Source organism: Musa acuminata, chromosome BXJ1-5, assembly GCF_036884655.1.
Source record: "Musa acuminata AAA Group cultivar baxijiao chromosome BXJ1-5, Cavendish_Baxijiao_AAA, whole genome shotgun sequence".
In the NCBI taxonomy this organism is placed as follows: Eukaryota; Viridiplantae; Streptophyta; class Magnoliopsida; order Zingiberales; family Musaceae; genus Musa; species Musa acuminata.
In genome coordinates, this window is record NC_088331.1 from 40,969,074 (window position 1) to 40,995,975 (window position 26,902).

The 26,902-nt window shown below is 39.0% G+C and overlaps 2 protein-coding genes and 1 pseudogene across 2 annotated transcripts; 2 read left to right on the plus strand and 1 right to left on the minus strand.

Annotated features, from left to right (window-relative positions):
- Positions 1 to 11,927: 11,927 nt before the first annotated feature.
- Positions 11,928 to 13,732, plus strand: LOC135675098 (growth-regulating factor 10-like; annotated as a pseudogene).
- A 4,692-nt stretch (positions 13,733 to 18,424) lies between these two features.
- LOC135673971 (guard cell S-type anion channel SLAC1-like) lies at positions 18,425 to 20,654 on the plus strand. The gene is made up of 3 exons (XM_065183376.1): positions 18,425 to 18,958; positions 19,048 to 19,853; positions 19,943 to 20,654. Exons 1-3 carry the CDS (start codon positions 18,425 to 18,427, stop codon positions 20,310 to 20,312), a joined length of 1,710 nt encoding a protein of 569 aa, XP_065039448.1. The 3' UTR covers positions 20,313 to 20,654.
- Positions 20,655 to 20,684: 30 nt separating this feature from the next.
- On the minus strand, positions 20,685 to 25,861 carry LOC135674317 (uncharacterized). Its single transcript, XM_065184054.1, has 4 exons — positions 25,293 to 25,861; positions 24,343 to 24,579; positions 24,040 to 24,257; positions 20,685 to 21,114 (listed from the first exon to the last, which is right to left on the minus strand). The coding sequence occupies exons 1-4, from the start codon at positions 25,518 to 25,520 to the stop codon at positions 20,940 to 20,942; spliced, it is 858 nt and encodes a 285-aa protein (XP_065040126.1). The 5' UTR covers positions 25,521 to 25,861; the 3' UTR covers positions 20,685 to 20,939.
- Between the last annotated feature and the right edge of the window lie 1,041 nt (positions 25,862 to 26,902).

Genomic DNA, 26,902 nt, shown 5'->3' on the forward strand with positions numbered 1-26,902 from the left:
GAAACCATTGGCGACATGTTTACCCGTTTCACGGATGTCGTCAACGGTCTAAAAGTACTTGGAAAAAGTTTTTCGGATTTTGAACTCGTAAATAAGATACTAAGATCCCTTCCTAAGAGTTGGGATCCTAAAGTGACTGCTATTCAAGAGGCAAAAGATCTGCGCAACTTCCCTCTTGAAGAACTAATCGGGTCATTAATGACCTACGAAATGACTTGTAAAGCTCATGAAGAGCAAGAAGACATCCTTCCAAAGAACAGGAAGGATATGGCACTCAAAACTTCTGAATGCCACTTGAGAGAAAACTCAAGTGATGAGGACTGTGATGATGACTTGGCACTTCTAACAAGAAAGTTTAAAAAGTTCTTTAAAAGAAACAAGTTTAAGAATGATACAAAAAATAAACTTGAACCCAAGAATGACCAAGTAATCTGCTATGAATGCAAAAAACCGGGACATTACAAGAGTGATTGTCCCCAAGTCAAAAGGAGAACGTCAAAGAAAAAGGCGCTTCAAGCAACTTGGGATGACTCAAGCGCATCCGAAGAAGAGGAGTCCAACACCGAGCAAGTTGCTCATTACGCCTTAATGGCCATCAAAGATGAGGTAACAAATTCAATAGATGCAGATTTATCATTCGATGAATTATTAAATGCTTTCCATGAATTGTTTGATGAGTGTAAGATTATCAGTAGTAAATACAAACTGCTAAAAAAGGAGCATGATAGCCTTATTTGTAATTTCGATAAGTTAAATACTGAATATCATGATAGTTTAAGCCCATGCATGAAATGCCATGATCTAGAAACTCTCAAAAAAGAAAACTTGCTACTTAAGGATACCTTGAAGAAATTCGAGGTTGGTAGCAAGTCATTGAACATAATCCTTACAAACAAGGGTCACGTTCCCAAAAGAAGTGGTATTGGATTCGTGAGAAGTCCTCACCAAAATCCAACCACCTTCATAAAAGGCCCCATCTTACATGTTAGACATCAAAGCAAATGCAACTTTTGTTGCAAGTTTGGACACAAGACGCACTATTGTCCATTTAAGAAAATTAGTCCAAACAAATTGATTTGGGTTCCTAAAGGAACCATAATAAACTCTATGCAACATGATAGAAAATGTAGATCTATTTGTGAGGCACCCAAAAGCAAATGGGTACCTAAACATCATCCCTTCTTGTAGAAAACTAAACCATCGCAAGCTAGGAGCAAGAGATGGTACCTTGATAGTGGATGTTCAAGGCATATGACCGGAGATCCATCTCAATTCTCTAAGCTCACTAGCATAGACGAAGGATATGTCACCTTCGGAGACAACAACAAGGGTAAAATCATTGGCAAAGGAACCATAGGTAACAAATCCAACTTCTCTATTAAAGATGTTTTGCTAGTTGATAGTTTAAAACATAACCTCTTGAGCATTAGTCAATTATGTGATAAAGGATATATTATCAGATTTGAATCTAATGCTTGCATCATTGAAAAACCACACAAAAACATATCTATGATTGCATTAAAACAAAATAACGTATACACTATTGACATCAATAATTTATGTAATGAAATGTGTTTTTCTGCTTTGAATGAGGATGCTTGGATATGGCATAGAAGATTAGGTCATGCTAGCATGAAACTAATCACTCAAATATTATCCAAAGAACTTGTAAGAGGAATTCCTCATATCAAGTTCATCAAAGACAATGTATGTGATGCTTGCCAATTAGGTAAACAAATTAAGAGTAGCTTCAAATCTAAAAACCAAATAAGCACCTCTAGGCCCTTACAATTGATCCATATGGATTTGTTCGGACCTATCTCCACATCAAGCCTAGGAGGTAGCAAATACGCCTTTGTCATCGTGGATGACTATAGCAGATACACATGGACTTACTTCTTAAAACAGAAGAATGAATGCCTTAGATATTTTACCAAGTTTTGCAAACTTGTTCAGAATGAGAAAGGTTCTATGATTTCGTCAATTAGAAGTGATCATGGTGGTGAATTTCAAAACCATGATTTCCAGGAATTTTGTGAACTCAATGGATACAATCATAATTTCTCTACTCCTAGAAATCCTCAACAAAATGGAGTTGTAGAAAGAAAAATTCGAAATTTACAAGAAATGGCAAGAACCATGTTGAATGAATACAACTTACCCAAATATTTTTGGGCTGAAGCCGTAAATACTGCATGCTACATTTTGAATAGAGTTCTAGTAAGACCTCTACTAACCAAAACTCCCTATGAGTTATGGAACAATAAAAAAACCCAATGTTTCATATTTTAAAGTCTTTGGGTGTAAGTGTTTTATCCTAAATGAAAAGGACAACTTAGGAAAATTTGATGCTAAATCTGATGAAGGAATCTTTCTTGGTTATTCTACTGTTTCTAAAGCCTTTCGTATCTTCAATAAAAGAACTTTAATTATTGAAGAATCCATTCATGTTGTTTTCAATGAGATTTCCGAAATCACGAAAAATGATCTTGACGAAGATGTTAATTTTGATTCTTTGAATTTAAACGAGACCCCTTCTCCAACGAACAACTTGGATGCATCCACTCCCGAAATATCCTTACCCAAGGATTGGAAGTATGTAGATGCTCATCCCAAGGAGCTAATCTTAGGAGACACGTCAAAGGGGGTTCAAACACGATCTTCTCTTAAAACCTTTTGTGCAAATGCCGCCTTTCTCTCCCAAATTGAACCCAAATGCGTTGACGAAGCCATGAAAGATGATTCATGGATTATCGCAATGCAAGATGAATTGAATCAATTTGAGAGAAATGAGGTGTGGAAGCTTGTTCCTAGGCCAAATGACCATTTAGTTATTGGTACTAAATGGGTCTTCAGAAACAAGCAAGATGAAAATGGTATCGTGGTTAGAAACAAGGCTAGATTAGTGGCCAAAGGTTTCAACCAAGAAGAAGGTATCGATTACGAAGAAACCTTCGCTCCTGTGACTCGATTAGAAGCCATAAGGATGCTCCTTGCCTACGCTAGTAGTAATAATTTTAAACTGTTTCAAATGGATGTTAAAAGCGCTTTTCTAAATGGCTTTATTTCCGAAGAAGTTTATGTTGAACAACCTCCTGGATTTGAAAATAATAGCCTCTCTAATCATGTGTTTAGATTAACTAAAGCTCTCTATGGTTTAAAACAAGCCCCAAGGGCTTGGTACGAGAGACTTAGTTCATTTCTTATTGAAAATAATTTCACAAAAGACAAGGTTGATACTACATTATTTATCAAGAATTTTGAAAATAATTTTCTCATTGTTCAGATTTATGTTGATGATATTATCTTTGGCTCTACAAATGAATCTCTCTGTGAATCTTTTGCTAGAACCATGAGTCTTGAATTCGAAATGAGCTTAATGGGAGAATTAACATTCTTCTTAGGTTTACAAATCAAACAATTAAGCAACGACATCTTTATTAGTCAAACTAAATATGCTATGAATTTATTAAAAAAGTTTAATATGAACAACTCAAAGGCTATTAGAACCCCTATGAGCACCTCCACTAAGTTAGAAATTGATGAAAGTGGAGAAAGCTTCAATCAAAAGACTTATAGGGGTATGATAGGAAGTTTACTTTACCTCACTGCCACCAGACCAAACATCATGTTCAGTGTAGGACTTTGTGCTAGATTTCAATCAAACCCTAAGATATCTCATCTCAAAGCAGTTAAAAGAATACTTAGATATCTTAATGGAACCACAAATCTAGGATTATGGTATCCAAAATCAGAAAATTTTGAGTTAACAGCTTATGCTGATGCAGACTTCGCTGGCTGTAGACTAGATAGAAAAAGCACATCAGGATCATGTCAATTTTTAGGACATGCCCTTGTTTCCTAGTCATCTAAGAAACAAAGCTCGGTTGCTCTATCAACAACCGAAGCTGAATATATTGCAGCAAGTGCATGCTGTGCAAAGTTGTATGGATGAAAAACACTTTAGAAGATTACAAAGTTAATCTTAAAGATATTCCCATTAAATGTGATAACACGAGTGCAATATGCTTAACTAAGAATCCTATACAACACTCAAGAACAAAACATATTGATATTAGACACCACTTTATACGAGATCATGTCACTAATCATGACGTAACCATAGAGTTCATCGATACTAAACATCAACTGGCTGACATTTTTACAAAACCTCTAAGTGAAGAACAATTTGATTTCATTATAAGAGAATTAGGAATGTTGATGTGTCCGAATAGATAAACTCAGTTTTTCGGACTATATGATTGCCATGTTTATATGTGAAAATGTGCAACAAAATCTTGTCCAAATGTATCTTATTTGTTCGAATGCTATAAAACAGATTTATTCGTACACTTTCATGAAAAATAAGTTCCTGAAATAAATCTGATAAAGTGATTCCTGTGTATGTATTTCATCCTGTAATATCTTTGCGGGTTAAATGGATTATAAAAAAAGGGGGAAGAAGTGTTCAAAGCAATCTATGCAAAATTCCTCTATAAGCTTGCTAATATTGTTTTCCTCGTATCACAATTACAATGCTTTTTGTTGATGACAAAGGGGGAGAAACATATGAATTGATAAACACTGCCATGATCATGTCTATGTCATAGTTGCAAATACTTGAGTGATGCTATAAACTATGTTATGGTTATGCCATCCTTGCATCACCAAGGGATATATGAACGTGTGCTATAGTTTGCATTATGTCTTGAGTTGATATCCTATCTTGTGAAGTAAATGCAAACTTGCTAGAATGATAATATGTGTGCATCATGTAATAGTCCCTCGCAGCTTTAAATGATAATGTTCAATTACATGGTAAATAGTTACAAACACTATCATACAAACTTGATGATGTATGTCAAGCTTTGACATCATTCTTGAAGAGATACATCATGATGAGTATCATGATGGGAGTATTGATAAGTTTAACTGATCTAACTTATCAATACGTCACTTGAATTCTTAGGTCTTGAATTCAAGGTTGACTTATCTCAACAATAGCATATAGATAGGGGGAGTTAAGGATAACTCCATTATCAATTGATTGTCATCATCAAAAAGGGGGAGATTGTTGAATCTCGGATTTTGATGATGAAGTCAATTGTCATTTGTTGTCTAATCTATGTGTTGAGATAAGTGTGCAGGATTAACTACGATGAAAGTCAGACAAGCAGCAGGAGTTGCGCCGGAGTCAAGATCATGATCACATTGGGAGTTCGAGAGTTCGACGGAAGTTCGGACGGTCGTCGGAGGTTCTGCGAGAACAGATCCGAGAAGTCCGGAAGCTTGCCAAGCGAAGCTCGTCGAAACTCGCCAAGTGGATCGTCGCAAAATCCAGGAGTTTGCCGGAAGTCCGCAGAAGCATCACCGAGGGTTCATCGGATGATCGACGGAAGTTCGCCGGAAACTCGCCGGAAGAAGCGATTGACGTACCGAAGCAAAGCTGCAGAAATTGTCTTAGATTTAATCATAGTTAGCACGTTGATTAAGTTAGAAATGGGAGGTGATCCCATTAGCTTAATCCTGGGGCAATTGGGCCCCTGAAGAACTCAGATTGGGTCGAATGGTTCAACCCATTCGGACCCAAGTTGCTGTGGGCGGTGCAACCGCCCCAGCCAAGAGGTGCAACCGCCCAGGGCTCAGTCTTCAAGCGAGACTGGGTGGTGCAACCTCCTCTGTCAAGAGGTAGCACCGCCAGAGCTCAAGTTTCGAGCTCTGCCAAAAGGTGCAACCACCGAGCTCGGTCTTCGAGCTCTGGCAGAGAGGTGCAACCTCTCTGGATAGGAGATGCATCGCCTGAGCTCGGTCTTCGAGCTCTGGCAGAGAGGTGCAACCACCTCTGGCAGAGAGGTGCAACCTCTCTGGTCAGGAGATGCACCGCCTAAGCTCGGTCTTCGAGCTCTGGCAGAAAGGTGCAACCACCCCTGACAGAGAGGTGCATCCGCCTGAGCTCAGTCTTCGAGCTCTGCTAGGCGGTGCAACCTCTCCAGTCAAGAGGTGCAACCGCCTGATCCCGGAATTCCGGGATTTGATCGTTTTGAGCTCCAAATTTGAACTGGGTTAGGGCCTATAAATACCCCACCCGTTCAGCACAGAAAGGATACAGATCCACTCCGAATTCTTGATCTTTTCTGTGATTCTAAGAGCTCAAAATTGTGTAAAGTCCAAAAGTTCTCCTCTTTCTGTTCTTCAAAGTCTTGAGTTGTAAAGAGAGGAGAGAAATGATCTGTAAAGGTTGTCTCCTGAGCCTGTCAAAAGGAGAGAAACTGTAAAAGGGCAGTTGGCCTTCGCCTATTGAAGGAAGGCCTCTAGTTGACGTCGGCAACCTCATCGGTGGAGGAAGCCAAAAGTGGAGTAGGTCAAGACTGACCGAACCACTCTAAATCTCTGGTTTGCATTTATTTTTTAGCACTTTATCATTACTGCAAACCTCCTACATAGCTACTACCCTCTGCGCTTTTACGAACGATTCTCTAGACGTAAATCGGTGTTTTCGTACGATCTTTACATCGCAGTTTAGGCTTACGCTTTGATTCCATTCATAACTGCGAACTGCTTTCTGCACATTCACAAAAAGATTTTCAAAGTTCAGTTTCTGCGTTTAGACGTAAAACTGCGTTTAGACGCAAAACTGTGTTTAGACGTAAAACCACGTTTAGACGCAAAACTGCGTTCAAATGCAAAACTGCGTTCAGACGCAAAACTGCGTTCAGACGTAAAACTGCGTTCAGACGTAAAACTGCGTTCAGACGTAAAACTGCGTTTAGATGCAAATTGCGTTTAGACGTAAACTGCTCTTAGACGCAATCTGCGCTTAGACGCAAACTGCGCTTAAATACAAACTGTGAATCGGCTTTTGCATCATAATAGATTTCATTGAACGAACGCACCTTTCAGTTTTAAATTGCTGTAAGATTTCCGCTGCACTAATTCACCCCCCCCTCTTAGTGCTCTAGATCCTAACACTTTTGAGTTATGAATTGATAGAAAACTCAACTTGATAGAAAACTCAATTTAAGATATTTATATATTTAGGACTATCCTACAAACATAATGGTGTTCAATTTATATGAAAAGAAATTGATTCAAAGATTATTTTTAAATATTTTATTATTTATCTAAAAATATTCTAAGGGTACAAATTTTATTACCTTAATCATAGTATGAGAATAATTGAATCTCGTAATATAATATTCTTAGAAAATTACGAACCAATAAGAGAAAACTCTCAAAATTTAATCTTGACATTGAAGATATATGGGTTGATACTCCTTTATCATTCAAGAGATTGTTATTATTCAAATTATTTGATAAAGGTAAATAATAAAATAACATTAGTGAATTCTCACATAATATTGATATCGCTACTAATGATCTTTTAGAACAACTACAATCAACTGTTTTAAAAATATCTCAGAAGAAAAAGAGACATTATTTTTATTATTATGGTATATCTACAAGAATTAGATTATGATATTAGAATTAAAAAAATCTTATTATTTTCATAAGTTATTAAAAGTAATGATTTTAAAAAGTGATATGATGTAATAAAAAAAGTTGAAATCAATGACTAAATTAGTGTGAGAACTCGTCGAGTTACCCAATAATTATAAAAGAGTTTATTATATAAATATTATTTAAAGGGTAATATCAAATAATATAACGACCAGACTTATAATCAAATGTTTTATTTATAAAGAATGCATTGATCATAACAAGATATTTTTTTTATTTTTTTTAAATAAACTTGTTAAGAATCATCATAAAAATAAAAGAAATAAAAAATTTGGTATGCAAATTTAGAAAATCCATTGACCTTAAACAAACTTTCAAACAATGATATATAAAGTCTATTAATATTATTACTTTCTTCATATTTAAGAAAAATTTTGTTGATCAATATTTATATATAAAGATCAATGAGAGTAAGTTTATTATATTGGTCTTATATATGGATAATGTTTTGCTTATAAATAATAATCTTGATTTATTGTATTGAACTAAGAAATTTCTTATTAAGAATTTTAAGATTATTGATATGAATGAAGCATCTTATATTATTAGAATTGATATCTTTAGGAATAGATCTCAATCATTATTAGGATTGTCTCAAAAAAAATATATTGACCGAGCCTTACAGAGATTTAGTATATAATTCTATTCAGCAAATTTTAAAACTAAAAATTTTAATTAAAATAAGTATTTTTAAAATGACTTGGAGAAAATCAGATAAAGAAAAAAATTCTTTATGTATATATAGTTGGAAGTCTGCTCAAGCTTATATTAGATCAGATTTTAATTTTATAATTGAAATACTAGGTTTATATTAGAGTTACCTAGGAATAAAAATACTAAAGGACTATAAAGAAAATAATAAAATATCTAGAATAAATAAAGGATTATATGCTTAGATATATGAAATTAGATCAACTTGAAATGATGATATTTTCAAGTGTTGATTCTATAAATTGCCTTGATAAATAAGAAGTTTACTTTATAGTTTATATTTATATCTATTGGAAGGGTAATTTATAGGAAAAAAATATAAAGTAATATATTATTATATTCTTAATAACATATGTTGATTTTATGATATGTTTTGAGGCCACTAATTAAACTTTATGACTATAAAATTTTATCTCATAACTTATGTTACCAGATTCAATTATCAAGTCGTTAAAAATACTTTGTGACATATTGGAATAGCTTTCTTCTTTAAAAATGGTAAGTACTGTTGCTCTATGCATTATGGCATAAAGTATTTGATTATTAGAGAAAATAAGTCTAGAAATAATTAATATCAATTAATAACTTGAGTTTTATTGTATTAATTATTGATTTATTCACTTAGGCTCACAACCTAAAGTGTTTGAAAGAACATATTTTTATGATTGAGTTTACGAGCTATCCATAAAAGATATGATAATATATATTTAAGTGAGCATTATTAATTGATATTTTTATTTTTATACTTAAAGTTATTTATGTTTACTATTCTATTCATATTTTTATATGTACATATTACGGTTGAATGTAATAACAAAATTATATTGATAAAACTATTTGTAATAGTCATTTTGAACTACATTAGAAAAAACTAATATTATTATGGTACACTGAAGTAAGAATAATATTGATGACATAAAATAGTTATAACTTGCATTGCCAATCAAACTTAATATAGTATTATTATATTTATTAGATTTATCGGCCTATTTTATAAAATTCATACACACTTATAAAATATTTTCTTAAAAAAATTAGAATCTAATTGGGTAAATTATTTTTAAATAAATTTTATTATATTTATTTTTTAGTTTGAAACCTTTTGTATCTTATCAATTAATAGAAGTGAGAGAATATCATATTACGTGGCTCTATCTAATTAAGTAAGATATATTATAGATATAATTAGATTTTGATCATAATTATCGGTCAATAGTAAGGAAGTCTAATTATGGTTGGATTCCTTAGAGGATGACATTGATATAAGAGACTCTTCTAATTACTTATTATAGACCCTTTGCTCTTACCTATAAATAGATATGACTTCCTAGAGACTAATACACAATAATTAGATACGCGGATACGTGGATATGTGGATACGCGGATGTGTTGACGTGTAATATGATTGAGAGATTATAGATCTTCTCTCATCTCCCTTTAGTCATGTAAACTAGTCATTGAGAGATTACATATCTTCTCTTTTCACATTTTGTCTTTAAATCCATCGTTTATAATGGTCCTGCGAATGATAAGAAGAGAGAAGAAGACGAATTAGTTCTCCTTACAAATCGATATTACTATAAAATTCAAATATGACGACGGTATGCTTACGAAAAGTACGTATCTTAAATTTCAAGATTTATTGTTATTTGATTTTAAAATTTAATATTATTTTTTTTTATAAAATAATAACATATTATGGTTCTTTATGCTTATATCAGAACTATGCTATATACTCTTATGACAGAGAAGCCATCACTCGTGAAGCCATTGGAGTTTCTGATCAAGACAACAATGGCTTCGTTGGGGGCTAGTGATGAAACAACATTGTCCTCGAAGAGCTCAATGGGTAGGAGAACGATGTGAATGGTGAGGATGCATGCAATGGTGCTTGTGGAGCACGATGCTCATAATGCAAATGTGGGAGGTGTTCAGACAAATCAAATCAGATAAATCCAGTTTGATTCTTCTTCCACCCATTCCTCGTGAAGCCATTGGAGTTTCTGATCAAGACAACAATGGCTTCGTTGGGGGCTAGTGATGAAACAACATTGTCCTCGAAGAGCTCAATGGGTAGGAGAACGATGTGGATGGTGAGGATGCATGCAATGGTGCTTGTGGAGCACGATGCTCATAATGCAAATGTGGGAGGTGTTCAGACAAATCAAATCAGATAAATCCAGTTTGATTCTTCTTCCACCCATTCCTCTATCGTTCCTTCGCTATCGTCCCCTTGGCGTCATACCTAGAAGATGAGGAGGGAATGAAGTAAGAAGAGCATGGAGTAAGAAGTGAAAAAGAAGATGAGAAGAACAAAAAGAAAAACAAGAGGATGGTTGACATGAATCGGTTAACTGATTCGAACTAATTTAGTGAATCAATTTAAAGTATTTTGAAAAAAGAATCGATCCAAACATAATAGCAAAACTGAGATTTATAGAAAGGGAAACTTTTGAATAATTTTTCACTCGAGGGAGGTAAAAACTAATCAGTAATAACTTTTGTAAGTAAATTTCGTTGGATCAACATTTTAATTTGTTTAGAATTTTAAGTTTGAATAAGAATTAAATTATTGTATATCAAAATTAGCTGTATTTACCTTTATATATAGAGGTAAATTGTAATAACATCTAGAGATAACTTAAATAAAATAGATCAGCTCTTACATTGATATTGACCGATCGATTCATAAATCGGTCAAAATCAGGCAATTCCAACGACAACCCATAATGCAGTAATCAATTTGCTTGATTTCAGGATCTTTTTCTGACGTTGATATATCTCATTTTTATAGTTTACTATGTTACACTTAGAATTGATAATGATCAATATTAAATTCACATAATTATAAAACACGGACATTTTTCCGATGGCCATTGATTCAAAGAGGAATATAAGACAACATTGCTAACCATATGATTACAAGCTTTGTTGATGATTTTTTTCGTAAAGATAAGGTCTAAATAATATCTTTACAAGCTTTTAACTTTATGATCAATTATACCAAACCCCACTACTTATCAATTTTAATTCTATATTCTATATATAACATGTAATTAGAGAGAGAGAGAGAGAGAGAGATTATACAAATGACTAGTTAGCATTAACTAAGATATTGGGGATTCATCCCATGAACTGGTCTTGTTCTAATTCCGAAAAAAGCCCAACCTTTTTCACAATTGAAGTCATACTTAAAATGAATTATGTATTTGACAAACACTAATAAACTATAATTTTTAATTAAAAGTCAGTAAAAAAAAAGTAGGATCAATTAAGGAATTATATATTGTGGGTAAAAGAGTCCATCACCCTTAGCTGCGCCTGATGGATCTACGCCGTGCCCCGTTATCGGATTCGGATCCTTTAGGGTCCTCACGTGATAATGGCTTCTGACGCGTCGTTCTGCAGAGGTAACGCGTTAGTAACGCAGTTGGGCGACATGTCATGTCTCCATCTGCCCAAGGCTGACACATGTCAGACGACCCTCCTCTGTCCCATCGCCGTCTTTAACGACCGTCAAATGTCTACCTTTCCTTCCGACGTCCGGAGCATATCGCCGTCAGTTCCGTCACACACGAACAGTTCCTGGGGCCTTTAAACGAGGGGCAAAAGCGGGTTTTCATGACGAAATTGACGGCTCCCGGCCGGTCTTTTCTGACGGCGTCAGTCCGCGGTTCTTCTTATTCCTCTAGTCGCTAACCGGCCGGTCTTCTCATTGTCGTCGATGGGGGAGAGGAGAAGAATGTGTAGCTTGATGTCTCGACGAACACCAACCCGCCCTCTTCCTTCAAATCTCCTCACGCCTGCTCGCTTCGGGTTCTGAAGCCGGACGTGTCGTTCCCCGCGTTCCATGTCCCCAGCGTCGCTTTTCTTCTGTTGCCGGGTTCGGTATGCCGAATGAACCGGAGTCGCCGCCGCTGGAACACGAAGGAGAGGGAGAGTCGCAGAAGCCACAGCTGCCGCGGCAACAGAGCCTGCTGTCACCGCCTCACAAGGTCGCCCGCCTCTCATCGGATGAAGCAGGTACTGCTTCGGTCCTTCTTCACCCTTTACTCTGATGGAGGGGTTGTTTCTGAGATGGTGGATGTCATGGTGTTGTTGGAAGCGATGGTGACCATGGCGGCGCCTTCGCCATTGATGCTGGGTTTGGGGCTCGGGCTGGGAACAGGACCGGGAGCTTCCAAACCGGTCTTCACCTTTATGCAGCTGCAGGAGCTGGAGCACCAGGCCCTCATCTACAAGTACATGGCTGCCGGCCTCCCCGTCCCCGTCCACCTCGTCCTGCCTATCTGGAAGAGCGTCGCCGCTTCCTCCTTCGGCGCCTACCACTATCCATCCTGTTGTGCCCCATTCTGCTCTCCATCCTTTACGTCCAGTGTTTGGGGTTCTGGGTTTAGGCGACTAATCTGTGGTATTGGTTCGAGGCATGCAGTGATGGGCTACGGGAGCTTGTGCTTGGATTATCGCAACAGCATGGAGCCGGAGCCCGGGCGGTGCCGGAGGACCGACGGCAAGAAGTGGCGGTGCTCCAGAGACGTCGTCCCCGACCAGAAGTACTGCGAGCGCCACATGCACCGCGGCCGCAACCGTTCAAGAAAGCCCGTGGAAGCAGCCGCGACCTCCGCCGCCGCCGCTTCGACGCCACCCAGTTGTCCATCTCGATCCCGGCTGGTGGGCGGTTTCTGCCGCCCACCAACGCCGCCAGCGGCAGCAGCGGAACCGTGACGCTTGTCCGCGGACGCCTTTTCTTTTTTCCTTTCTGCGATCTTTAGTGTATTGTGTAGTCTCAGTGAGATTTGGCTGTCGGGGAAGAGAGAGACCTAAGGAGGGTTGACATAGGAAGGCAGGGCCCACGAGCTTTGCTCCGCCGAAAGCTCCCACGAGAGATGCGGTTCAGGTTCAGCCATTCCTTTGCTTCTGAGGTGGTCGAACGTGGCAGAGACAGTGGAGCGAGTGGTAGAACTGCTTCTGTGCCCTCATGGCCACAACGGTCAGTGAGAGACAGGTCAGTGTTTTGGTCTGCCATGGTAAATCGATTCCCAGCTCTGACGCACGTCCAGTGCAGCCTTTGCTTTGTATTTGAATTTGGCCCGTACTGACAGCCTTGGATACGACGGACTCCGCAGAGGGCGCACTGCGTGCATGAGGCACTGTTCTGTGGTTGCTGCGCGTTTCACCAATCCAAAACGGTAGATGCTTCTTTGTGGGCGACGGCACTCACCCATTGTTGACGCTCCTCTCTCTCACTCTCTCTCTTCCGACCGCCGTTTGACGTACAGCATTGAAGAAAGATGCCCCCCATCATCACCTTTTCATGCTCCTCTACGCTCTCCTCCTCACTCAGGAGTATTGAAGAAGCTTGATGGCTCCCATTCATCTTCCCCCAGACGAACCATCTTCTTCACTTGATGAGATAAGAAACCTCACGGCAAGTGAGATTTTCTCGAGAGTCACGATTAAAACAAAGAAAGTTGAGGATTTTCTTTTCTATTTTTGATTCAGTGAAGCTATTTGATCGTAGAAATCAAAGTAACTCATGTTTGAAAGATATGTTTGAGCTTGCTTTTATTTCTTAGTGAACTATATATAAACCATTATCAGAATCAAAATTTTCACGCCAAACTATGAGCCATTATCATCTAAATTTCACGCTTAATCAAGGCAAACCTTGGATTGGTTTAATGTTTCTTTTGGTATCATCTTGCAAAATGAATATTGTTTAAACCTCTGATGTAAAGAACAAAGTGATCAAAATAGAAAACCTCTCTTTGTGGAGGGGTTTTGTTAGAGCTAGTCCCAGAAAATTTACCACAAGGTAATTTTGGTAACACAACAAAGATAATAAAGCGAAAAGATAAAAGCGACAAGAACACCAGATTTACGTGGTTCGGTTAATTAACTTTGACCTACATCCACGGACGAAAGAGGAGCAAATCACTACTATGAAAAGATACTATTACAAATGCCTTAGGAAGATGTTCATAAGTCATAAAACATCCGAAAATACTAAACAAGAAAAACCCAAAGTATAAGTCCAAACTAAGAAATGAGTGTGGACTTAAACCAAAGTAAATACTTAGGTTTTCTTGTGGTGTATCTGACTTCAAAGCCCAGACCCTTATTTATAGTTCCAATACGAGATAACAAGCCTGGTTTTCCCGATGTGAGACTATGGGACTTGCCAACTTAACAAATCTCCACCTTGGCATGTCCTAACAAAACTTGCTCCACCTTTTCATAACAACCCCAACGGGCAATCATTAACAATGAACACCAACCAAGTCCAAGCACTGCTTGAACTTGTAAACCGGAAGAGGCTTCGTAAGCATATCAGCTGAATTGTCCTTCGTATGAATTTTCTGAACAAGGACCTTTCCCTCAGCAATAGTATCCCATTTGCATCCAACAATTTTCTTACCCGAAGGCGGCTTCACAAGATCTCAAGTTCTATTCCGATAGAGAGACTCAATTTCTTCATTCATCGCAATCAACCACTTAGCGGAATTATCACAAGAAACTGCATCTGAGTAGGAAGTAGGCTCACCAACTTCACTTGTCTCTTCTGTAATAGATAAAGCATATACAACCAAATTTGCATATCTTTGTGGTGGTCGAATATCTCTTCGTGGTCTATCCTTGGCTATGGAATATTGTTCTTCCTCTGGATCATCTGCGTCAGTAGACTCGGGACCACCTACTGGCATTCTTTGAGTAGAAGAGTTCGACTTAAAAGAATCTGAACTACCAATCTCAAGCTCCACCTGTTTCTGCGCACTATCATTTGCACAACTAGCCTCTTTGGAAGATAACATAGATAATTCATCAAAAGTAACATCTCTACTAATTATAAATTTTGGGGATTTGGGATCAGAACACCATAATCTGTATCCTTTCACCCTAGAAGCATATCCAAGGAAAATGCACTTTTTAGCCTAAGGCTCTAATTTTCCTTCATTTACATGCATGTATGCTGGACACCCAAAAATTTTTAAATCAGAGTAATCAGTAGAAGTACCTGACCAAACTTCCTCCGGAGTTTTAAAGTCAAGTGCTGCAGAAGGAGCGCGGTTGACAACGTAACAGGCCATATTAATTGCCTCTGCCCAAAAGTCCTTTGTCAACCCTGCATTTGAGATCATACACCTTGCTCTCTCCAAGAATGTTCTGTTCATATGTTCGGCCACACCATTTTGCTGAGGCGTCATCCTAACAGTGCGATGCCGAACGATTCCTTCATTTTTTGCAGAATTCTTCAAAGTCACCTTCACAAAATTTCATGCCATTATCTGTTCGAAGCCGCTTAATATGTTTACCTGTTTGTTTCTCAATCAAAGCCTTCCATTGTTTAAAGGTTAGAAAAACATTATTTTTATGCTTCAAAAAATAAACCCAAACTTTCATGGAATAATCATCAATGAAAGTCAACATATACCAGGCACCACCCTTAGACTAAACATGAGCTGGACCCCAAAGGTCTGAATGAATATAGTCAAGAGTACCTTTCGTTTTATGAACTACCAGAGAAGTGAAGCTGACTCTTTTCTGCTTTCCAAAAATGTAGTGTTCACAAAAGTCTAGTGGCCTAGTACTCTGTTCGCAAAGTAGACCAATGGCCTAGTACTCTGTCCGTAAAGTAGACCCCTTTTGCTCAATATGCTTAAACCTTTTTCGCTCATATGACCCAAACGCATATGCCATAATTTGGTGATGTCAGAATCAGACATTGATGATGACGAAACTACAACCGAACATGTGACAGTAGTTCCCTGCAGAATATACAAGCTACCAGACCCACAAGCTTTCATAACAACAAGAGCACTTCTAGAAACTTTCATAACTCCACCTTCAGCTGTGTATTTACACCCAAGGGCCTCTAGGGTAACTAAAGAGATGAGATTCTTTTTTAAATCAGGAACATGTCTAACATTAGTGAGCGTCCTCACAATACCATCATGCATTTTAATTCAGATTGTACCTCTACCAACAACATCATATGCGGCATTATTGCCCATCAAAACAATTCCACCGTTATAAGATTCATATGTGGAAAACAAACCCTATTGGGACACATGTGATAAGAACAACCTGAATCTAAAATCAATTCATTTTTAGACCTTGTCCTGTCATCAATAGCAGAGAAAATATTTCCAACATTCTCATCAGTTGCTACACTAACTTCAGCGGAATCAATAGTTTTCTCAATAAATTTTTTCTTTTGCTTTAATTTATTTTTAAATTTAAAGCAATCAGATTTAATGTGCCCCATTTTATGACAATATCTGCATTCCAAATTTCTATGTCTGGATTTAGATCTAGATTTAGATCTACTACTGTCAAATTCTCTTTTATCCATTCTCCCCCTAACAACCTAACAAAGCCTTATCCTCATCATCAATTTTTGCATATATATTCTCCAAATCCATAAATCCATAACCAAAGAATCAAACTTATCAAGATGCGAGAGTATAGATGTACATTCAATCATCCGAAGTATATACAGACTCTGCTTCAAGTAGAGACGATTCTCCACTGTCCTCTTCATGTATAAGGCTTTAAACTTGTCCCACATCTTTTAACATATCATCTGGAATGCTCTCGGCTCCCTGTAGTACCAAATCAACTCCGTTTTGAACTAGAATTGCCTCCATCTTGAGATACAAGTTTGTTAGAGCTAGCATCAGGAAATTTACCACAAGGTAATTTTGGCAACACAACAAAGACAATAAAGCGAAAAGATAAAAGCGACAAGAACACTAGATTTACGTGGTTCGGTCAATTAACTTTGATCTACATCCACGGACGAAAGAGGAGCAAATCAGACCCTTATTTATAGTTCCAATACGAGATAACAAGCCTGGTTTTCCGATGTGGGACTTGCCAAACTAACAGGTTTTCATGCAATATTTAAGGGTTGCTATGTTTATATACTTATGACATGCAATGAAGACAGTTTTTGCTGAGTGAAAATTAGATGTCTGAAATCGGAATTCTAGAAAAACAAAAAAGGATGCATTTATCTAGGAAATACTTTATCTTAAATGTTCTAATTCATCAGTTAAATCCATCAAAAATAAATTGAAGACAGTCAAACCCTTCGAATTTTGGATTGACCGTCAAACATATTTTTCGCTATAGGTTGGGATGGTCAGTAATAGACCCACCAAAATCATATAGATAGATGTTTGAGAGCATTGAAAGACAGCATAAAGGAATGAGATTAACTCTTCATCATGATTTCTACTATTACTGGCAAGCGAAACTTGTAAATCAAAGGTGTCTTTCGGGTGCCTTTATTCCTGTCATCTTTGTCGATCTCTGTAGCCGTTTCAATGCTCACATTATATTATTTCAAAAAGAAGGGCGAAAAAACGAGACTTCCATTTGTTAATACAATTGGGTATTTTATCGAAAAAAATTATAATATTGATTTTTTACCCATTCGTTTTTTACTTGTGAGCACCTCTTCTTTTTCAATTTGAATGAAAATATCCTCATATTTTTGCCCAAATGACCTGATCATAGATATTATTTTAAAATATTTAATTTTTATAATTAATTGTCATATAAATATAAATAAATATATATATATATATATATATATATATATATATATATATATAGCATGGGCAACCCCACAGCACGAGAGAAAGTGAGGTACGTCGACCGCAAATGGTCAACTGACCCGTGAAGGTATGCCAAACTGCGCTCAAAATTCGATCTCGCACTCCTCCCTGTCTCGCTCTTTAGATCCTCACTTTCCTCAGTCTTCCGGTGCGCACTTATCCTCGCGGCAAATCTCTCGCGTCCCCTCTCCCCACCATACGACACACCATCCCCCACCGATTCAACCTCTGTGACGTCTTCTCCTGCAGCTCCCTTCCCCCCTCGAAAAAGTCATGGCCACCATCCATCAGCAGCAGCCATTAACCAACCACCATCCCCGGAACATCGTCACGTTAATTATGAATCTGGTGGCTCTCGTTGCATGCACACGCACAGACATCATCCCATGTTGACATGCATACTATCCATCCCATATATCACTCTCTCCGTAACTCTCTATCCCTTGATCCATCTGTCCATCTATCTATCTATCTATATATAAATGGATGCTCTCTTCTTCTTCTGCAGCTAATCTGTTGCACCAGGCTCTTTTGATGAATCTTCGCCAGGTCTCACAAACCCTGCAACAACAATGGCCTCCACGCCTTCTTCTCCGAAAGAGCACCATTTCGTGGACATCCATCCCGTGCTGAGTGACGACAACGATAACCTGAACAGGCTCAGAGATCGCCAATCTTCCGATGCGACCGTCAATTTCCGAACAGGCGGGGACGGTGAGGGAACGGAAAGGAGGCTACAGCGTAATGTGTGGACGTTTAGCCGGCAGATCCCCCTGGAGAGTGGCATCGGTGTGTTCGACGTGGAGAAGAAGGGATCAGTCGAGGGTGAAAGCAGCGGCAATGCCAGAGGGAAGAGCCTGGGAGGCGTAGGCGCCACCGGCAGCGATGCCGGCCACAGAAAGGGATACTTCGACATGTTCCGGACGAAGTCCGCGCTCGGCGCAAAGCAGAACTCCTCGATACCATCGTGGAAGGAGAATGAACCCGACCCGGACAACGCTGAAGGTGTCGCCGGATCGGCCGGAGCCGACGACAGAGTCAACAAGAGCGTGCCCGCCGGAAGATACTTCGCCGCACTTCGAGGGCCAGAGCTGGACCAAGTCAGGGTGAGCGAGATCGAACCCGAAAATGGTGCAGTTCTAATACCGATCGCCTTACCAGTGCGCGTATTGGAGATGATTTCTATCTCTTGCAGGAGTACGAGGACATCCTCCTCCCGAAGGACGAGGTGTGGCCGTTCCTCCTCCGCTTTCCGGTCGGGTGCTTCGGTATCTGCCTTGGCCTCGGGAGCCAGGCCATCCTATGGGGAGCCCTCTCGTCGAGCCCTGCCATGGCCTTCCTCCGTGTCTCCCCCATCATCAATCTCGCCCTGTGGCTCCTCGCGCTCGCTATCCTCGTCTCCGTCTCCGTCGCCTACACCCTCAAGTGCGTCTTCTACTTCGAGGCCATCCGCCGCGAGTACTTTCATCCGGTCCGGGTGAACTTCTTCTTTGCGCCGTGGATCGCCTGCATGTTTCTGGCCATCGGGGTCCCGCCGAGGTGGGCGCCAAGGCATCTCCACCCGGCCATCTGGTGCGCCTTCATCGCGCCCGTGTTCGTCCTCGAGCTCAAGGTCTACGGGCAATGGCTATCCGGTGGGAAGCGCCGGCTGTGCAAGGTGGCCAACCCGTCGTCCCACCTCTCCGTGGTCGGCAACTTCGTCGGGGCCATCCTGGCGGCCAAGGTGGGGTGGGGGGAGGCCGGCAAGTTCCTGTGGGCGATCGGGCTGGCGCACTACCTCTGCTTGTTCGTGACACTGTACCAGAGGCTGACCACCAGCCAGGCCCTGCCCAAGGAGCTGCACCCCGTGTACTCCATGTTCATAGCGACGCCGTCGGCGGCGAGCATCGGGTGGCACGCCATCTACGGGGAGTTCGACGCCGTATCGAGGACCTTCTACTTCATCGCGCTCTTTCTCTACTGCTCGCTCGTTGTGCGCATCAATTTCTTTAGAGGATTCAAGTAAGGAAGGGCGGAGCAATTCTCGGTCTCTGATCCGCTCAATCATAAGACCATAAGTGGTAATATTGATGGTGGTTTCTGTGTTGAAGGTTCTCGGTGGCATGGTGGTCGTACACGTTTCCGATGACGACGGCTTCGCTGGCCGCCATCAGGTACGCGGAAGAGGTCACTTGCTTCTTCAGCAAAGGCCTGGCACTGAGCCTTTCGCTCATGTCCACCGCCATTGTGTCGCTGATGCTGGTGTCGACACTCCTCCACGCATTTGTCTGGCGCTCCCTGTTCCCCAACGACCTCGCCATTGCCATCACCAAGGATAGGAGCGACGGAGCGAAGACGCCGGACAAGGAGAAGAAGACTTCCAAGAAGAATTACGACCTCAAACGCTGGGCGAAGCAGTCCTCCCTTTCGCTTGTTTCCTCCATCAGGAGAGGCCACTCCGGAGACAAGGATTTGAAATAGCTGTTCATTGCATGCATTTAGGGACAAAAATTGATTCGGTACTCAAATTGATTTTTTTGTCGAATTTGTTTTTTTTTTTTTTCATTTTTTGTTGTTGTTTTCTTTGGAGGTGAGGGAAGTTTGATAATAAAATTGTGATCCAGAGATGTTCTCCTGAACTTGAAACAACGAGAATGATTACTTAATGTCTACAATATAGCCTGCAAATAAAACAGAGACCACGAACACGTTGCCCCCCTGGTGTTAAACTCGTCATAGCCTACAAGAGACGCAAGCATATTGCAGAGAGCCAAAAGTCTTGTGTGTTTTGCACCTTTAGCTGTAAAATACGACATCTACTAGAAAACCATGGTCCCAATGATACACAGATAATGTTAAATGGTTCTGTGAATCCTCCAACAGATGATGGTGGTCAATGATGTTGACAAGTGTAACAATCGTCTCCTATTTGTTTCCTTTTTCGTGTAATTGTCGTATCGTGTAATAGATCACAAGACACAAGTCCATTTCCCATTGGACACCAGCAACTCGGTCAAAGGGGAGAGGAACAGAGAACCAAAACGAAAGCTCTAAAGATAACAATCAACTTTACATGCTACTGCCAGGAACAGGTTTGAATTTGTTGAGCTAACTGAGCTCATCCTCGGCTTGGAGGTTTTGAAGAGTACTCTTGGCGTAGATAGTAATAGCTGCAGTCGCTGCTGCTGCAATGCAGAAGCCAATTATATCGTAGAGAACCTGCTGCACTGAAAGGAAACCACCAGTGTTGGTTGCATCTGCTAAGCTCCGAAGCACCCTCCCACTGCTCTCGCAGGTACGTCATACAACAACGAGAATGAAATAAGGTTAGCTGTTGCGTTGGAGATACAGTTTTTTTTCTTTTTTACTCTGTGAAATCACATCAATAATCATAAATTTCAAGAACACAGAAACAAAAGCAGCCTAGTAGTTCCAAGACAAGAAAAAAAATAAAAAAAATATGCATGCTGTCTACATTATTTTCAAGTTTTTGTACATTTTTGTTTTTTACAAGATATAAAAAAGAAAAAGGTAACACCATGCATGCTGTCTACATTATTTTCAAGTTTTTGTACATTTTTGTTTTTTACAAGATATAAAAAAGAAAAGGGTAACACCATACATGCATGCCCCATAGGATGTTTGGAATTCACCAAATCATTAAATTATGATAACATTTTTAATCTAAGGAAACTTGCAGACTGTTCTATTTAAAAGTTTCAAGTGGTAACAAATTATAATCACACTTCCCTTTCTGGTGCAAAAGCTACATGGATTCAATCTGTGCCAACAATGTGTAATCAACATGTCAGATTGATTGACATGAGGTAAATGATCCTAATTGCATTAAGACAGGAGTAACTATAGTATTCATTCGACTGAGCCAAGCCGATCTAATTATCAAACAGGTTAAATGGGTCAGATTGGAGTGCCTGTGTCAGGCCAATTCTTTAATTCTTGAGATGATAATTAAAAGAAACTAGTTTGAGTTGACACCTCATTCAAGAACAAGCATCTCAATCTGACACAAAAATGACATGGACAACCAATGTTCTCAAAAGTCGATCAAATTTCCAATATAGCCGTCCAATAAATTGGACCAAACAACCCAGAACTTATTCCAACCTTGTTCGACAGGTTAATTTGACTCGAAACTGGTAACAAACTTGATCCTGCACATATGATTACCCAGCTTCCTTTTAAAAGTTAAATATATTCATTTAACATCCAAATAGGAAAAATAGAGTAAACTAAATCATCAGTAACAAGTAAACCTTGAAACACAAGCTAATCAGCATGAAACAGCTCAAAAGTAATATCTTATACTACAACATCATGAAGAAATATATGTGAACTTGATAAAAGTACCTAGTCTAAAATCAAACTAAAAATATAGACTGCTAAAGACATGCTAAGAACCACAACAATCGCGCTATATAACAGGCACCAAGTGATAAAATAGATCAAACAAGACGGAAGTATATAAAAGTGATTACTAAATGACAACTGAAAATTTTAAGGAAGGATAAAGAACACTTAATGAGAAGGTCTCCACAATGCGAGACAGAAAATTTGCTTTTCTGTCAGGCATGCCTTCAAAGAAGGTAGTAAGAAAGTTTGATTGGCTGCAATGTCAGATGAAAAGAAGAGATGCAGAGAAAATACAGGACATAGGAAGAGACTTGCCATAGATAGGAAACACTGTTGCACGGAAGCAATAACTTCATAGTTGATATGTTTGGCTGTCACAGCCAATTTATTCTGATAACTAGTTCCACGTTAATTAATAGTTAACCCTATCACATGCATATTGCATATTCTTAGAGCATTTGATATTTTAAATTGTGCATTATAACAGCACAAAACTTGTGATGTGTCACCTAGCAGGTAGGACAAGTCTCTGATATTCTGATATCTCACTAACAAATACTTGTTTAACCAAACATATCCAGTCCAACAAGTGATAAGTAACTTCATCATAAGAAAAAGCTCATATAACTAGCAAGGATATTCAAGGATGTTCCTTTATGTACAAGATACAGTAGTATGGAAAGCAAATAATCATATGGCCCCAAAAGAAATATAAACCATAGCAAAGATCTTATAAAATGTAAATATACACCTGCAAAAGCAACAGACTTTGTAGAAAATTTTGCAGGCTCGAAGTTATAAGCATCATGTTAATATGCAACATTTATTTACATAATATGGTTGACCAAAAGTATGCATAACATGACTCGAAAAAACTCAGACTGGGAAAGGAAACCTAGTGTTTTACAAGTGGCATTCATCAGATGTCAGCCATCTCAGTCAAGTGGGCTGATGCTGGCCACTGCAAATTTAGGCAAAGTGTGCAAGTTGGCGGGTAAGAATTCTTTCTTGTTATAATTGCAGGTCCTATAGACTATAGTGATGTTTTGCTCTTAATAAGCTATTATAAAATTTATCTTCATCCAAATATTCCATAAGTGATCTGCTACCAATTTAGCAAGATAGTTTAGATTAAGTTTCCAATCTTCTAATTATAAACTTCAGCTGTCAGTTGTCTCCAAAAATCAACAGATGAAATATACAAATATACTCAGTCTGGTAGTGGATGTTCAGATAAAATTACTATATGCACAATTGTCCGTTTAGCATTTTTAACATAACAAACATTATTTATCAATGGAAGTAACCTTCTGTTTGACATGACTGTGGAACATCAATATATCCAATACCTTATTCTAAATCATAGAGGCAAAATTCTCAAACTGAAGGATTAGTTGTATAAGTAAAAAGAGGACCAAAATTGCTGTTTTCAGATGTTGGCACCAGGATTCGTTTAGCTCATCAAAACAACTAAATTGTACGGTGATAACAGTTTCGAGCAGGTCATACTATGTTGAGTATCTTGAGTAAACAAATTTAAATATATTCATAATAGATCTCCAGCATGCAATGAAAAGAATGGAAATCCAACTGAAATCAAGAAACACCAAACATGTGCCATCATAGAACTATCTTGAAGTATATGAATCTAGTATATATGCATTTAGATGAACCACTGAAAAGAAAGCTATTTGAGTCAACAAAGGGTAACAAAGGCTGGTAAAATTCTGTAGCAATAAAATGAAACTCATCTCTGGTAAATGTAGTCTACAAAAAACAGCTCTTTGAAAATAAAACTTAAAGTAACCCGTAACTTAAACATAAGTACTATACCAACCTGTAAATTGTAATAAAGACCTCGTGTACGGTTCCTATAAGTGAACCTGATATATATGGACCATATTTAACATTTGTTGCAACAGCTGCATAGTTAAAGATAATATATGGAAATGGTGAAATCCTGAGTAAAATAACAGCTCGGAATTGATGAAACCAATCTCCTTCACCAGCTAATCTTACAATAGCTGCTTTCTTGGGCCATTTCTCCAACCATCTCTACAAAATAAGGTATGGAGTTATAAAGAAGAATTTTAAGCTTTATAAGTAGATGGACATAAAAGAACCAGAAGTAGAGACTAACATGTATATTGTCACGAAAGAATGATCCAACAAAAAAGGGCAGCGACATGCCTATACAACTCGCTGATATAATTAACAGAAAGCCATAACCATAGCCAAATGTCATCCCCGCTATCCACATACAAGGTGATGAAGGTAACAACATACTCGGAAACAATGCAATACAAGAAAAAAGTAACAGTCCAAGGACCGATGTGCTGAATGTGGCTCTCTCCCAGTCCAAAATTGGTACAACCACCTGCAAGAAGAATAAATCTATTAATTTAAAACAGAAAGAACTAGAAGAAGAAGGCTAAAAGTTGGAAACATACTCTTCTATGACACAAAAAAAGAGTATTCATCTTATATTTCATTTTGAGAAACATATATTAGCACATATTTAATTGGCAATGCAAGTTAAATTTTGCTATAGGTTCTATGATAAGCATCTTAAAGATGCATAGACTTCTACATCACAGAACAAAATATTATGATTTCGAAAGCAATGTGGTCTGCCAGTAGCCTCATGTGTAGCTTTTCTGTTGCCTTGGGTTTTAGTAGCTTGAAGAAATCTAGGTGTAGAATATATGGAAAGTTTAGAATCAGTAACCAGATTTCTTACTTCAACTGGGTACTTTAGCTGACTTTTGGTTCTTAGTCGAAGTGCAAAGGATTTAATAACAATCAAATAACAGGGGAACTGGTCGAAACGAAACACATTAAAATGAAGTTAGCAATTGAACGAATAATCTAAATTCAATGATCAGTGTAAATTATCATCCTTAACTATCTTAACCACAAGCATCTGCATCATGTCATATTTTTTAGTAATTTTAGCACCTTGAGAATAAAAATTTCTTTTTCACTAAAATCAATCTCTTTTGTCTTTTATTAACTAATCAACATAGGTAATATGAACACAATAAACTATATATCTGATTACCCAAACAGATAGAAAGAAATAGAGGGAACCTTTTTGATGATCAAAGGGCCAGCAAAGATGACGAGAGGCACCGCGGCCGCGCACAATAAAACGCACAAGAGAGCCACCCTGACCCACCACCAAAGAGAACTACGCTTGGTGGAACAGCATTGGGGCTCGCCATCACCCAACCTCACGTAATCCCCATTCACCTCCCCCGCCCCCGACTTCGTCTCCAGATCCACGATGCCCTCGACATCCTGAGCCCGGTAGGTCATCGCGCCGCGAATCGTTCAACCGATCATCCGAGTAACGGAAGAAACCTCGTAACGGACCCGCAGATTGCCCCAAAGAAAGAGGTAGAAACCGATCCAGGCGGCTGACTCCCCCGAAAAGAACCGGATGGTGGGGATGGAGACGCTTGAAGGGGAGAAGGGGCCGGCTCCGCTCCTGGATTCCCGCTCGCGGAAGCGTAAAGACTTCAAGTAATCGATCGAAAGCCCTAACAATTTGGGCGAAGAGGAGCGGAGCTCCTTTTCTTTCTATTCTTCACCTTCGGGACGCTCACGAAGCCCAATTGCTAAAGCCGTTGCCCAATACACTATTGATAGGAAAGTATGAAGAGAGAGAGAGAGAGAGAGGGGAAGGGGGCGGTGGGGTGCGTTTGGACGGGTAGACGTCCTTCTTGAAGAACGGACAACGACATACCCCAAAAAGAACCACGGACACCAGCAGTGGGGCCCGCGCTTGTGACGCGATCGGGAGTTGGTCGTTGCTGGGACTTGGTGGATTCTTTTGGTGAAGTTCATGAGTCGATGTAGTTTTTAGGGTTAGGGACCCGCAGAGAGGTGACGGAGAGAAAGCTTTGGTGACTCGTTATTGTGCTCGTTGGTCACCCGCGTCAAACACTGGCTGAAAACAATGGACCCCATATCTGGGAAGAGTTCTCATCTTATAATGAAAAAGAAAAAAACAATGAGGGCATTTAGGGAAGATGATAATAAAATTTACATTTATTTTTAAATATTAATTGTTTTTAATAATGGAATATAAAAGAAATTAGTATTGGCAACTCCTTTTGTTATTCATAATCCTATTTTAAGAATTATAATAATCCTAAAATACCCATTTGTAAATGTATATAAATGTCTTTTTCTTTTTTTTCTTCTCTTCCTATCTTATCTACCCATATCCAGAAGTATGATTGAGAAATTAAGCGTGAGATAAAAAATATATTATCAAGAAAAATCTAAAAAATAAAATTATTGAATCGCCGGTGGTGGTGGAGGGCGCGGATGGGTGGGGCGGTGGCGGTGCGACGTGGGACCGCCACGCGTCCGTTGGCAGGAGTTTGTTTAGACTTGTGCAAACGAACGATGGAAGAGTTCTTTTTATTGCCCCCAATAAGAACATTAAGAAACATGCTATCGGCATGTGTCGTGGTGACGGATAATTCTAAACGTCCGCGGCCAGCAAGATCAAAATGGCCTCCGCGTGGCTCACAAGTTTGATGTGGGGGCCACCTGAAATCAGCAATTTCCTGTGAATGAACGGCTGAGGACGCGTGTATCGATTTGGGCCCGGCGCGCTCGTAGTGCAGCGCCCTTGGTTGACAAATGGACTCGCTAAATTTCAAGTTGAATTGGTTATTCCCACCGTT

What these genes read in the sequence shown, in the direction of transcription:
- LOC135673971 (XM_065183376.1), top strand. Translation starts at nt 18,425, where the DNA reads ATGGCCTCCACGCCTTCTTCTCCGAAAGAGCACCATTTCGTGGACATC. An exon ending in CAGAGCTGGACCAAGTCAGG is followed by an intron (nt 18,959 to 19,047) that starts GTGAGCGAGATC and finishes TATCTCTTGCAG; the next exon opens with GAGTACGAGGACATCCTCCT. An exon ending in AATTTCTTTAGAGGATTCAA is followed by an intron (nt 19,854 to 19,942) that starts GTAAGGAAGGGC and finishes TCTGTGTTGAAG; the next exon opens with GTTCTCGGTGGCATGGTGGT.
- LOC135674317 (XM_065184054.1), bottom strand. Translation starts at nt 25,520, where the DNA reads ATGACCTACCGGGCTCAGGATGTCGAGGGCATCGTGGATCTGGAGACG. An exon ending in GCCCTTTGATCATCAAAAAG is followed by an intron (nt 24,580 to 25,292) that starts GTTCCCTCTATT and finishes TTCTTCTTGCAG; the next exon opens with GTGGTTGTACCAATTTTGGA. An exon ending in TCTTTCGTGACAATATACAT is followed by an intron (nt 24,258 to 24,342) that starts GTTAGTCTCTAC and finishes CTTATTTTGTAG; the next exon opens with AGATGGTTGGAGAAATGGCC.